General features: G+C 49.3%; 1 protein-coding gene across 1 annotated transcript in view; it reads right to left on the reverse strand.

The window, feature by feature from the left end:
• Positions 1-434: 434 nt before the first annotated feature.
• The window catches only part of HTR1F (5-hydroxytryptamine receptor 1F), a 146,141-nt gene continuing 132,792 nt past the window's right edge, over positions 435-13,783 (reverse strand). Inside the window, exon 3 of the mRNA XM_064152282.1 lies at positions 435-5,618. Within this exon, the coding sequence (XP_064008352.1) occupies positions 4,480-5,580 (1,101 nt within the window). The 5' untranslated portion in view covers positions 5,581-5,618 and the 3' untranslated portion in view covers positions 435-4,479. The remainder of the gene's footprint in view (positions 5,619-13,783) is intronic.

Raw genomic sequence — 13,783 nt, forward strand, 5'->3', positions numbered from 1 at the left:
CTGATGGGTGGATGAGTGGGCAGCAAATAGGAACAGAAAGGGCAGCCGCAGTAGGAATAAGGATCCATGCAGTATCCACACAGAGTCTTCTGACAGAGACAGGAAACCAGACCTGAGGTGATTTTTTGCTTTTGCTTTTTTTGGGTGAAACTGAACTTTCACAGGGCACAGAGCTGCTTGCAAAATCTTAGCTCCAGTACGTAAAGTATCACTCACTCTCGCTCCTTGAATCCAGTGTTAAGATTCAGTGGATGTCTGTGTACTTATAAATCTTAACCTTGATGCATTTTGAAAGAGGAACTCAATGTTTTTTTTGTCACATATGACATGAGTGGGTAAATGCTAGAGATTAAATTATTGGAGTTGTGTGATAAAGTTTAACACCCTGGATTGTATTGGAGAACGAGAGATGAGCTGCGGTCAGGCACCAAAAGTGATGGTCCACAAGCTGCAAGTGCTTTTAATAGGATAACTACCCACTCCTTTGCTTAGATTTCTTGGAGCTGTATCTTCCATCACTGGGGAGTTGAAGGTGAGCAGATACAGCACAGTGAAAGTGATACAAGTGAAGCCACCCTTCATCTTGAGAAATGTTTAGCAGCTTAATTAGGTTCAGAGTATATACTGTTAGCAGTGCATAAATGACAGCTGTTTTCTGCATATCTACATAGCATTCCACTCTTTCAGCTTTCTCCATTATTAGTTGAGTATTTAGAGTATCTCTTCTTCTCAAATGCAACACCTGTTTTTGGTTCCAGTAATTTGGTTTAGCAAGATACTGTTAAACTTTGTACATGTAAGAGGATAAACAATGTACTACACCCTGCAGCAGCCATAAAGGGAGAAGGAGGGAGATAAGAAAACCTGGCCCTAGATATCTAATGTTATGACTCTGGAAACATGGGAAACAGAGGTCTTTAACCTTAAATGCTTTGGTGGGATTTTCTTTGCTGCCTTCTGCTGATCCTTTTAGAATGCTGAATGCTGTGGTCTTTCTGGAGACAGCAGAGCACAGCTGATGCTTAAAGCAGTGTTTTAACATCATGCAGCCATTGCTGAGGCTGCAGGGTCTGCAGAGGCTGTGCTCTGACTGCAGTGGTAGTAAAATGCAGTAACTGGCAGTGAGCATGAGCCAAATTCCATTCTGTCACATCCTAGTAGCTTCAAAATTTAGCTGTGCTTCTGCTGTGCTAGAGCTACATGGCATGACAAGTCAGTGTTTCATTAGATTCCTGGCTGGGGTAAAATGAACAGCAGAGCAAATGAACCATTTCTAGTACTTCTGAATAGCACCCCGCTTGGACTTGGGGGTGAAAGAAGAATACAGTAAGTTGCAAGTAACAGAAACAAATTAGTTCAGTGTCTGAAGTTTCAAACCCTGTCATCTGGGAAGAAATATCTCTAACAGCTGTTGTGTCAGCTGGTAGCTAGTGAGCAACATACAAAATTATTGAACTCCAGAGCTTCTAACACAAGAGGAAGGAAAGGGGAGGGAGGAAGGACAGTTGATGACCTTTCTGGGTTTTCTTGTGTAATGTAAATGGCTGAGTCTCTTGGGAGGAGGACTGCAGAAACCAATGATACCTTTCCCAGACTAAGAGCATGCATGGTGGTCTCATGACTCAGATACTCCCTAAGCTGCTGGCCCCTGTGCCAAATTGGAGTGCCCTTGCAGGAGACTGATGTTGCTGACAGTGGCGTTTGTAGCTCTTGTAGGGAGCTTCAGGTTCCTGCTAGACAGCATTGAATGACTGGAAATGAATTCAGAGCCGTGGTCTTAGTGACACAGTCTGACTCTGTTTGTCTCTGGGTTCTGATGTGACTCTTGGTGACTCCATCTGCACTCAGGGGTAAATGCCCACTGCTCTGTTAGTACCCTTGGCTGTTGGCAGACTTGCACTGCTGGATTTGTGGCAAGTTGTTGTTGCATTGATGAGTGGATGAGTGGCGTAGTTTGGCATCTAGAGCATGTGGATGCCTAGATGGACAATAAGGCCAATGGCATCCTGGCCTGCATGAGGAATAATGTGTCCAGCAGGACTGGAAAGACAATTGTCCCACTCTACTTGGCACTGGTGAAGCCACACCTTGAGTACTGTATTCAGTTTTGGACACCGCAGTTAAGAGAGTCGTGGAGGTGCTGGAGTGAGTCCAGACAAGGGCATCAAAGTGGGTGAAGGGTCTTGGGAAGAAGTCTTATGAAGAGTGTCTGAGGGAGTTGGGATCATTTAGTCTGAAGAAAAGGAGGCTGAGGGAAGACATTATTGCTCTCTACAACTACCTGAAAGAAAATTGCAACCTCTTTTGGTGTTGTGGTAGATGCTGATCTCTTCTCACAAGACACAAGTGACAGGACAAGAGGAAATGTCACCAGGGGAGATTTAGATTAGACATTAGGAAATCCTTCTATACCAAAAAAGGGTTATCAAAGCCTGGAACAGGCTGCCCGAGGGAGTGACTGAATCCACATCCCTGGATGCATTTTAAAGCTATCTAGATATAGGGCTTAAGAATATGGTATAGCAGTGACCCTGAACAGAGCTAGACAGTGGTTGACCTTGATGATCTGAGAGGTCTTTTCCAACCTATGAATCAGGACTGGACAAGATGCCATCAGCCTACAGAGGAGTTTGTTCATTGTGGTTGTCTTTGCCTGAACAGTGCTGGAGGGAATGACTACAAAGTCCTTTTAGCTTAGGGAGTAGATGCTCTGAGGGAAGATTTAGAGGTTCCAGCCAGTGAGCAGCCCACAGGATCCCCTGCCTAGGCATGCACTGCATACTGAGGTCACTCTCCTTGCTGGAGAAGTTGCTGCACAACTGTTTCCAGAGACCCACACTGCCAGAGTCATGGTCAGTCTCTGCCTTCTCACATGCTTGGATAGAGAGTGCACAGCCCTGTTACTTGAGGCAGCTGAAGGAAGACTTGGGGGACGTCAGGCTTCTGGAGTTGGAGCACTGAGCATGCTGAGCCAGTGCTGCCAGCCCAAGTTCTTCACTCAAACAAACCTCACTAAGCCACCTATCAATAGCAATGCTCAGGGAGTAGTGGCATAAACTATGTTTCTAGGTTTGGTGCTGAAAGTCTACAGGGTCTGTGCTTGGCCAAATGTACGAGGTAGGAATAAGGACATGAGCAAGGGAGTGTCTAATGCTTGTCTCCCTTATAACATCTCCAAGATTTGGGGGACATCAGGCTTCTGGGGTTGGAGTGTTGAGCATGCAGAGCCAGAGCTGTCAGCCCAAGTTCTTCACTCAAACAAACCTCACTAAGCCACCTATCAACAGCAATGCTCGGGGAGTAGTGGCATAAACTGTGTGTCTAGGTTTGGTGCAGCAAGTCTGCAGGGTCTGTACCTGGCCAAATGTATGAGGTAGGGATAAGAACATGAGCAAGGGAGTGTCTAATGCTTGTCTCCCTTCTAACATCTCCATAAGCAGGACCATCTGCTCTGTATGAGCTTACCCTCCTTAGTCCCTAATGAAGTGGTTTCAGAGCACTAGGCACTATGTGTACCCAGCTTGCTGTAGCTACCCCAATTATCTGGCTGTTTCTCTTGAGGATATGCCAACATCTCTTGTGGGTATGCAGTAGCAGAGGACTCACAAGACTGATTTAGTATGAAACTTATAACCCATGAAAGTGCTTTGCCAGGCAAGCAGCAACAGAACAAGGGGACACAGTCTCCAGTTGTGCCAAGGGAGGTCTAGGCTGGATGTTAGGCAGAAGTTGTTGGCAGAGAGAGTGATTGGCATTGGAATGGGCTGCCCAGGGAGGTGGTGGAGTCACCATCCCTGGAGGTGTTGAAGCCATGCCTGGCTGGGGCACTTAGTGCCATGGTCTGGTTGATTGTCTAGGGGTGGGTGCTAGGATGGCCTGGATGATTTTGGAGGTCTTTTCCAACCAATTGATTCTATGATTCTATGTTTCAAGCTGCTTCCCATTCCTGGGAATGGTTTGGCTCTGTGCTGCAGTCCTGTGCATAAGCAATGAAATCATATCTTAATTCCAAGGTTTATTTTCCATCTTCTTATTTGTGACCAGGGTTTAAAAGCCTGCTTGTTTTACTTCAAATTTCATTTGTAACTGGTGTTACTTAAAATTTGTTAGACTTAAAATTTATTTATAACTGAAAATTAAATATTGTTTTTAAAAGAATTCTTCCTTTGTCTACTTCAAATGTGCCTTTCTTTCATGTTTAAGGTAATAGCTTATGCTTCAAGCTAGACAGCTGTGCAAATCCTGACTGGATTAGAGACACAATATGCTACCTGCTTTTTTTTTTCACCCAGAGCAAAACTGATCCCAGATGATTCATCTCTTTAAAACATTTCATGCTCCCACTATTACTGAGACCAAGAGAAGTCATAATGTAACTGCAGTCTTGGTGCTTTTCCTTAAATACAACAGCTATTATCTCAGTTACAGAAACTTATACAAGTTAAAAACCAGTTAATATGTCCTCCTTATACGAAGCTCTTAAAGATATTGCCTACAATGCACAAGCTTCTGGAAGGCTTTCTTGAAGTCTTCATTAAAGATTGTGTAGATGAGAGGGTTAATAAGAGAATTGATATATCCCAGCCAGGCCAGGAAATTAGACATCTCTTCTGAAATGTGACACCTTTCACAGGTATTAACAATCACTTCTTTTACAAAGAAAGGGAGCCAACAGATGACAAACGCCCCCAAGATCAGACCCAGAGTAGTCGCTGCCTTTCGCTCCCGTGTGCTAGAGATTCTCTGTCTTTTCCACGACTTCTCATGTTTAGATTCAGACCTGGGGCTTTTTATGCTGATATTGATTTTATCACAGTCCACCAGGGCATCTGATGTTTTCTCTGTGGTGCTGGGCATTGAAGCTGATTTGGTGCTTCTTTCTCCTGCATCCAAGAGGACTTGGCCATTGACTTCCTCCCTTACAATCCGGCTGACGCTTCTCCTGTGAAACGTCTTTGCCGCCTTGTAGATCTTGTAGTAAAGGATGAGGATCAAGGCCAGAGGGATATAGAAGGCGCCAAAGGTGGAGTAAATGGTGGAGACAATGTGGTCGTGTTTGATGATGCATTCATCATCCCTGCTGGTCGTCTGGTGCCGCCAAAACAAAGGGGGCATGGAGATGAAAATCGATATGAGCCACACCACCGCGATCATGATGCCTGCGTGCTTCGGTGTCCTCTTCCTTGCGTATTCCACGGCGTCTGTGATTGCTCGGTACCGGTCCAGCGCGATGGCGGAGAGGTGCAGGATGGAGCACGTGCAGCACGTGATGTCCACGCTCAACCAGATGTCGCACACCACTTGCCCCATGATCCAAGTCTCCTTTACGATGTAGACAATGCTGAAGGGCATCACTAGGACCGCCACAAGAAAATCAGTCACTGCAAGAGAGCAGATCAGGTAGTTGGCAGGGTGGTGGAGCTTCCGAGTCACAATTATTGCAGTCATCACTAGGGAATTGATGGCTGTTGTCATTAGTGCAAGCACAGACAGAGTAATGGAAATGAGAATCTTGGATGTCACCCATTTGAATAGTTCTTCAGATGTGCTGTTTTGTTCCGTTGAGTTGATTAAATCCATGGCCTCTTTTAAAGGTGGTCTTTATCAGGAGGAGTTACCTGTTGGAAACAATAAAAAACATTCAGAAAATGTATACTTAGTCTCCAAGGTGCCTTTAGTTTTGTCATCTGAAGTGGCCCAAGACTTATAAGAACCTCAGATTTACCATTAGAAATGATTCTGGCTCAGGATAGATTTTCCTGGTCAGCACTATGTGAGATCATAGAACGTGTCCAGAGAAGGGCAATGAAGCTGGTGAGGGGCCTGGAGCACAGCCTTGTGAGGAGAGGCTGAGGGAGCTGGGGGTGTGCAGCCTGCAGAAGAGGAGGCTCAGGGCAGAGCTCATTGCTGTCTGCAACTATCTGAAGGGAGGTTGTAGCCAGGTGGGGTTGGTCTCTTCTGCCAGGCAAGCAGCAACAGAACAAGGGGACAGAGTCTCAAGTTGTGTCAGGGGAGGTCTAGGCTGGATGTAGGAGAGAGTGATTGGCATTGGAATGGTCTGCCCAGGGAGGTGGTGGAGTCGCTGTCCCTGGAGGTGTTCATGAACAGACTGAACAGGGCACTTAGTGCCATGGTCTGGTTGACTGTCTAGGGCTGGGTGCTAGGTTGGACTGGATGAGCTTGGAGATCTCTTCCAAGCTTGTAGATTCTATGATTCTGTGATCCTCTGCCTTCAGAATAGGAACTTACTCTTTCTCCTTAGTTGTGCTGTTGGGAAGTGTATGCTTGCACGGCAAGGGAGAAGGCTGTGTGACACTTGAGCTGGCACAGTGTAGGAAGCACCAGAGGGTGCTGGGCAAGCAGCTCAAAAGTGACTTATTTCTCAAATGGTGTTTGGGAGGTTTCCTGTTTTGCACCAGAGCTCTGCTGACGCATGTGTTGTGGTTGAGCAGCCAGCTGACAGGTCTTACAGTTTTCTCTGCCTACTGAGCAGGTGCTAGGTCAGTGATTTTACAGAGGGTCTCATGTGATGTGAGCCCTGAAATAGCCCTCTTGGCACACTGAGCCTGCACCAAACCGTCCCCTGACACCATGCCCACCATGCATATGCAAGAAGTTTTCTGGAGCTGGGCAGAGATCCTGGGTCTCAGAGTGTCTAAAAATGGTACCATTGGGGGACAGAAAAAGAAGAATCATCCCCCTGGAACTCTCCCACTACCAAGTCATCAGCTACAATGGAGGAGGACCTCTCTCTCCCACTAACAACAGAGAAGGACCTCCCCCCATGGAACTCATGGGGAATGCAGGGCCCACAAGATGCTGTTGGATCCTCCATGGTGGTGAATTTTCTTGCAATCTGTAAAGTCATCTTCACTCACATTTCTGTACCTTTTCTGTTATTGCTCCTTTCCTAACTTGCATGTCTGTCTTGATGGTAATCAGCTGGTGGCCAACATTTGTCTCATTTGTGTCTTAACTCTCTGTGATTGAACCATAAACAACCTTCCATGCAGACTGGAACAGGACACACAGCTCGGCAGGGTCTTGCATGTCACTACATAAGAGAACAAGCCTTGTTCCTCAAGCAGGGCAGCAGCATCTGTGTGGCTCCTGGTGTGCAGAGAGACCCTTCCTGCTAAATAGTCTTAAAAATGGTCAAATGTGGAAAATCTCACCTAGCCTTTAGGCTAAACTTGTCTACTCCACTGAGCAATGAAATGAGCCTTTACTGATGAGTGCCATGGTCTAGTTGATTGGATAGGGCTGGGTGATAGGTTGGACTAGATGATCTTGGAGGTCTCTTCCAACCTGGTTGATTCTATGATTCTATGATTCTATGATCTGGACCAGAGGATTGAGTCCAGCATCAGTAAGTTTGCAGATGACACCAAGCTAGGAGCAGCTGTGGAGCTGTTGGAGGGTTGGAGAGCCCTGCAGAGGGACCTGGCCAGGCTGGATGGGTGGGCAGAGGCCAATGGGATGAGACTGAACAAGGCCAAGTGCAGGGTTCTACACTTTGGCCACAACAACCCCAAGCAGTGCTACAGGCTGGGACCAGAGTGGCTGAGAGTAGCCAGACAGAGAGGGACCTTGGGATATTGGTAGAGATTAGCTGAAGCTGAGGCAGCAGTGCCCAGGTGGGCATCAGATCCAATGGCATCCTGGGCTGGCTCAGGAGCAGTGTGGGCAGCAGGACAAGGGAGGTTCTTGTGCCCCTGTGGGCAGCAGGACAAGGGAGGTTCTTGTGCCCCTGTGCTCAGCACTGCTCAGGCCACCCCTTGAGTGCTGTGTCCAGTTCTGGGCTCCTCAATTCAAGAGAGATGTTGAGGTGCTGGAAGGTGTCTAGAGACAGGTGATGAAGCTGGGGAGGGGCCTGGAGCAGAGCCCTGTGAGGACAGGCTGAGGGAGCTGGGGGTGTGCAGCGTGGAGAAGAGGAGGCTCAGGGCAGACCTCATTCCTGTCTGCAACTGTCTGAAGGGAGGCTGTGGCCAGGTGGGGTTGGGCTCTCTTCTGCCAGACAACCAGCAACAGAAGAAGGGGACACAGTCTCAAGTTGTGGCAGGGGAGGTCTAGGCTGGATGTTGTTAGGAAGTTGTTGTCAGAGAGAGTGATTGGCATTGGAATGGGCTGCCCAGGGAGGTGGTGGAGTTAATGTCCCTGGAGGTGTTGAAGCCAAGCCTGGTTGGGGCACTTAGTGCCATGGTCTGGTTGATTGGCTAGGGCTGGGTGCTAGGTTGGACTGGATTATCTCGGAGGTCTCTTCCAACCTGGTTGATTCTATGATTCTATGCCCTCTGAAGATCTAGCCCATACCCCCTGCTAGTGCAGGACCACCTAGAAAAACTCACGCACGAACATGCACAGGCAGAATTCTCTCCTCTAATGGACATAAATCATTGCCATTTCCTTTGGAGAACTGTGAACACAGGTCTGAATTTTTCCCTTTCTCCAGCCAAATGATCGAGTTCATAAGAGGCTCACTCTTCAGCCACCCAAGAACTGTAGATTTGGGAGGCAAGCTTATTGTTTTATGTAAACAAGTCTGCCAGCCTGTGGATGATGTCTTTCTTGCTTCCCCCCTCCCAGAAGGCTGGCCTAGTAGATGGTTTGCCTTCCTTCCCATCCCTCTGAGCTAGATTAAAACAGATGACAGAGGGACATGAAATAAAGACCAAACAATGATGAGTGACTGATTTTCCAGAAGGAGACAAAAAAACCCCCAAACCATCCACTTCAACACTAGGAGCTGTAAGGAATGCATCATTATTTTCTGAACATCATTCTTCCATATAAGCAAATGCAGCATTTGCTGCAGATACAGTGAGCAAAAGCAGGGGAACTACACTCTACCAGGCTTGACAAGCAGCACAGGACTACACTGCAGTCCAACAGATGCAAGTAGGGAATGTGGCAAAAGAGTCAAGGAGTGCATCACTGAGCTTTGTCAGTGCCATGGACAGAGGCACTGAGTGCACCCTCAGCAAACTTCTTTAGAAAAGAAGCTGTGTGGTGCAGCAGCCAGGCTGGAGGGCAGGGATCCATCCAGCAGCACCTGCACAGGCTGCAGAGGTGGGCACAAGCCAAGATCAAGAGGTTCAACAAGACCAAGTGCAAGGTCCTGCAGCTGGGTCAAGGCAATGCCAAGCACAAATCCAGGCTGGGCAGGGAGTGGCTGGAGAGCAGCCCTGAGGAGAGGAACTTGGGGGTGCTGCTGGAGGAGAAGCTCAACAGGAGCCAGCAGTGTGCACTTGCAGCCCAGAAAGCCAAGCAGAGCCTGGGCTGCAGCAGCAGAAGTGTGGCCAGCAGGGCCAGGGAGGGGATTCTTCCCCTCTGCTGCACTCTGCTGAGACCCCACCTGGAGTACTGCATCCAGTTCTGGAGCCCCTGGGATAAGAGGGCTGTGGAGATGCTGGAGCATGTCCAGAGCAGGGCCGGGAGGGTGCTCAGAGGCTGCAGCAGCTCTGCTGTGAGCACAGACTGAAAGAGTTGGGGCTGTGCAGGCTGGAGCAGAGGAGGCTCCCAGGTGACCTTCTTGTGGCCTTGCAGGGTCTGAAGAGGGCTACAAAAAAGCTGGGGAGGGACTTTTTAGGCTGTGAGGGAGTGGCAGGAGTGGGGGGAATGGAGCAAAGCTGGAGGTGGGGAGAGTGAGACTGGATGCGAGGAGGAAGTTGTTGAGCAGGAGAGTGGTGAGAGGCTGGACTGGGTTGCTCAGGGAGGTGGTTGAGGCCCCATGGCTGGAGGTGTTTGAGGCCAGGCTGGCTGAGGCTGTGTGCAGCCTGCTCTAGGGTAGGGTGTCCCTGGGCATGGCAGGGTGGTTGGAACTGGCTGCTCCTTGTGGTCCCTTCCAACCCTGACTGAGCCTATGATTCCATGACTTACCCCACCTTTGTAGCAACCCTGCTTCCCAGTCAGGGTTTGCAGAGCTCATGTGACAGCTCCCCAGGAACTGCAGGGGCACCTTTGAAATGCACCAGATAAAGCAAGAGCTGCTCCTCTGCAAGAGATGTGTGGGAAGCCTCATTATGTGGGGGGGGTTGTCATATTTGGGCTTGAAGAGTATGATATTTTGCAGAGTGGAAAACACAGAGCACTTAATAAGGCTCATGAAGTGATCAAAGAAGGACCAAAGCCTCGTGGAGAGAGATGTGTCACCAAGGGCACAGCCAGCATGCTGCAGTTTATACAGCCTCAGTAGCAACATGAAGGTGAGTTAATCACACCAGGGAGATGAGCACAGAGGCTATTTTAGTGGTTTAGTCTGCCCATTTTTTTGGCTCAAGTCCTGATGGAGGTGATGTTTCCATCTTTCCTGCTGGCATCCAGTGGAAGAGAGCAAGTTCACCTTCCCTGGCAGCTGGAGCAAGCCCTTAGGCTTTGCATTTCAACTGCTTCAGTGCATTTCAGCTGCTTCAGTGGAAGCACTACCTGCGTGCTGTTGATTTTGCTCCAGGAGCAATAACATGACAGCGCAGGCGTACGGTGTGGTACTTTTTCAGGGGAAAGTCTGTCAGGCTTTGTCATTTTAGCCATTTGGGATTATTTCTGCTTGCTGAAAGAATTTAAAGAGCCATCCAGAGAATGAAAGCAAGCATCATCTTTGTTGTGCCCCACACAAAATGTGCTGTGGCATATAGTGCTGCCAACGCAAGAGCTCTTAGAATGCAACCTGACTAAGAGAAGCCTCAAGTGCAGACTTGCTACACAACTTGCATGCCTTGCATTCGAGGCACTGAAGTGGACCTTTCTGTGTCATCTATCAGAAATCAGAGTGCCTGTGTCCAGACAATAAATGCACCTGGCAGATGTCCCTAGTGGTGTTCCCCAAGGGTCAGTGCTGGGCACAGTCCTGTTCAACATCTTTACTGATGATCTGGAGCAGTGTGGGAGAATTTCTCCCGCAGCGGGGCAGCTGTAAACATCAGACCTTGTGATGGGAAATGTCCTTCAGGCTCCCAGGAAGCTAGGCTGTGGACTGTGAGCAACCCTCGCACACCTGCTAGAGGGTGGAACCTGCTGGCCCCTGAGGCAGGCACAGCTCCAGGGGGCTGACCCCTACCAGCCCCCTGGGGTGGGAGCCACAGGTTGTTTACCACAGGGAAACCTATCTCTGCCTTACACATAACTTCGAGCCAATCTGTACCTTCCACTTGTACCAGCCCCAGGCTGGTTGTGCACATCCCCTCTGGGCACTATATAAGCCATTGTATTGCCTTAATAAATTGTACTGATGTGCTGATGCTTAGCAGCTGCTGTCTCGAGTTGTCTGTACCCCGATCTCGCCTCTCGACAGCCTCCATACCCCAACAGAGCAGGGGATTGAGCATCAGTAAGTCTGCAGATGACACCAAGCCAGGAGCAGGTGTGGAGCTGTTGGAGGGTAGGAGAGCCCTGCAGAGGGACCTGGCCAGGCTGGATGGGTGGGCAGAGGCCAAGGGGATGAGACTGAAAGAGGCCAAGTGCAGGGTCCTACACTTTGGCCACAACAACCCCAAGCAGCACTACAGGCTGGGGACAGAGTGGCTGAGAGCAGCCAGGCAGAGAGGGAGCTGGGGGTGCTGGGAGAGAGGAGCTGAAGATGAGGCAGCAGTGCCCAGGTGGGCAGCAGAGCCAACAGCATCCTGGGCTGGCTCAGGAGCAGTGTGGGCAGCAGGACAAGGGAGGTTCTTGTGCCCCTGTGCTCAGCACTGCTCAGGCCACCCCTTGAGTGCTGTGTCCAGTTCTGGGCTCCTCAATCCAAGAGAGATGTTGAGGTGCTGGCACGTGTTTTAACCATGCAGAAATGAAGAGTGGATAAGGAAACCTGGCAACTTTGAGATTTCTGCTTCACACTTCAAGCTGCTGATAGACATTTACTTTGTGTTCCAGGAGCAGCAGGTTTGCAGCAGCTGCTTTCAGCTGGCAAGCAGCTTCTCTTACAAACTTGTCTGTCACCACTGTCTTGTCCCAGACAATGGCAGGGGGTTGGAATTGGATGGTCTTTGAGGCCCCTTCCAACCTAAACCATTCTGTGATTCTGTGATTCTGAGATGCACTGTTACTTTCACAGGATCACAGAACTTTAGAGGTTCGAAGGGACCTCCAGAAATCATCCAGTCCAACCCCCCTGCCAACCCCTAGGGTACTCAGCACAGGAATGTATCCAGGTGGGTTTTGAAAGTCTCCAAAGAAGGAGACGCCACAACCTCTCTGGGCAGCCTGTGCCAGTGCTTTGTCATCCTCACTGTAAAGAAGTTTCTTCTCATGTTGAGGTGAAACCTTCTCTGTTCCAGTTTGTATCCATTGCTCCTTGGCTTATTGCTGCTGACCAGTGAAAAGAGCTTGGCCCCAGCCACTTGACACCCACCCCTTAGATATTTATAGACATTACAGAATCACAGAAGCTTTTTACTTTCAGAGCCTTAGAAGGAGTTACTGGGAGGAAAACAAATTAAGGACAGGACACTAAGAATCAAGTGAAAGCATCCCACTGCTTATCTGGATAGGATCCATCCTAGGGTGCTGAAATAGCTGGCAGATAAGCTGGCCAAGCCACTCTCCATCATTCATCAACAGTCCTGGCTCACTGGAGAGGTCCCCAAATACTGGAAGCTGCCAATGTGATCCCATCCAAAAGAAAGGTTGAAAGGAGGAACCAGAAAACTACAGAGCTGTCAGCCTGACCTCAGTGCCAGGCAAGGGCATGGAACAGGTCATCTTGAGTGCCATCACACAGCACCTACAGGATGGCCAAGGGATCAGGCCCAGCCAGCATGGGTTTAGGAAGGGCAGGTCCTGCCTCACCAACCTGAGCTCCTTTTATGATTAGGTTCCTGCCTGGTGAATGTGGGGCAGGCTGTGGATGGAGTCTGCCTGGGCTGCAGCAAAGCCTTTGACACTGTCTGCCACAACAAGCTCCTGGCACAGCTGTCAGCTCATGGCTTGGACAGATTCACTCTAATATGGCCAAGAACTGGCTGGAGGGTTGGGCCCAGAGAGTGGTGGTGAATGGTGCCACATCCAGCTGGCAGCTGTCACAAGTGGTGTACCCCAGGGATCAGTGCTGGGCATAATCCTGTTCAATGTCTTTATTGATGATCTGGACCAGGGTATTGAGTCCAGCATCAGTAAGTTTGCAGATGACACCAAGCTAGGAGCAGGTGTGGAGCCGTTGGAAGGTAGGAGAGCCCTGCAGAGGAACCTGGCCAGGCCGTCCCTGGAGCTGTTCAAGGCAGGACTGGACGTGGCACTTGGTGCCATGGTCTGGCCTTGAGCTCTGTGCTAAAGGGTTGGACTTGATGATCTGTGACGTCTCTTTCAACCTTGGTGATACTGTGGTACTGTGATACTGTGATGGACATTTCTTCAGCAGGGTTGAACATTCAGCAGAGAATACTGTATGTGCCTATCCCTTCTCTGGAAGGCAGCTAGCTATAGACTGGCAGTTACTGACCCAGGCACTAAGTGCCCCAGCCAGGCTTTTCTTGAACACCTCCAGGGACAGCGACTCCACCACCTCCCTGGGCTGCCCATTTGTGCTAGTGTGAACCTAGCTGGAATGTTTTGGTGAGAAGAATCAGATGACAGGCTGTGGAAAGGAAACAGTGGTGATGTGTGCTGCACTCATAGGCTTGCTGAGATGGCTAAGAACAAGAACTGTAGTGGTTTGGGTGTTACCTGCCCGCCCCCCCCCCCCCCCCCCCCCCCCACTTTGGAAATCACCCAGACTGGGCTCAGATACCTAAAATTGAATGAAGCTTATATTTACAGCTGGCACAATAGACAAGCAGATAGTTACAGTATATAC

This window comes from Pogoniulus pusillus, chromosome 12 (genome assembly GCF_015220805.1).
Source record: "Pogoniulus pusillus isolate bPogPus1 chromosome 12, bPogPus1.pri, whole genome shotgun sequence".
In the NCBI taxonomy this organism is placed as follows: Eukaryota; Metazoa; Chordata; class Aves; order Piciformes; family Lybiidae; genus Pogoniulus; species Pogoniulus pusillus.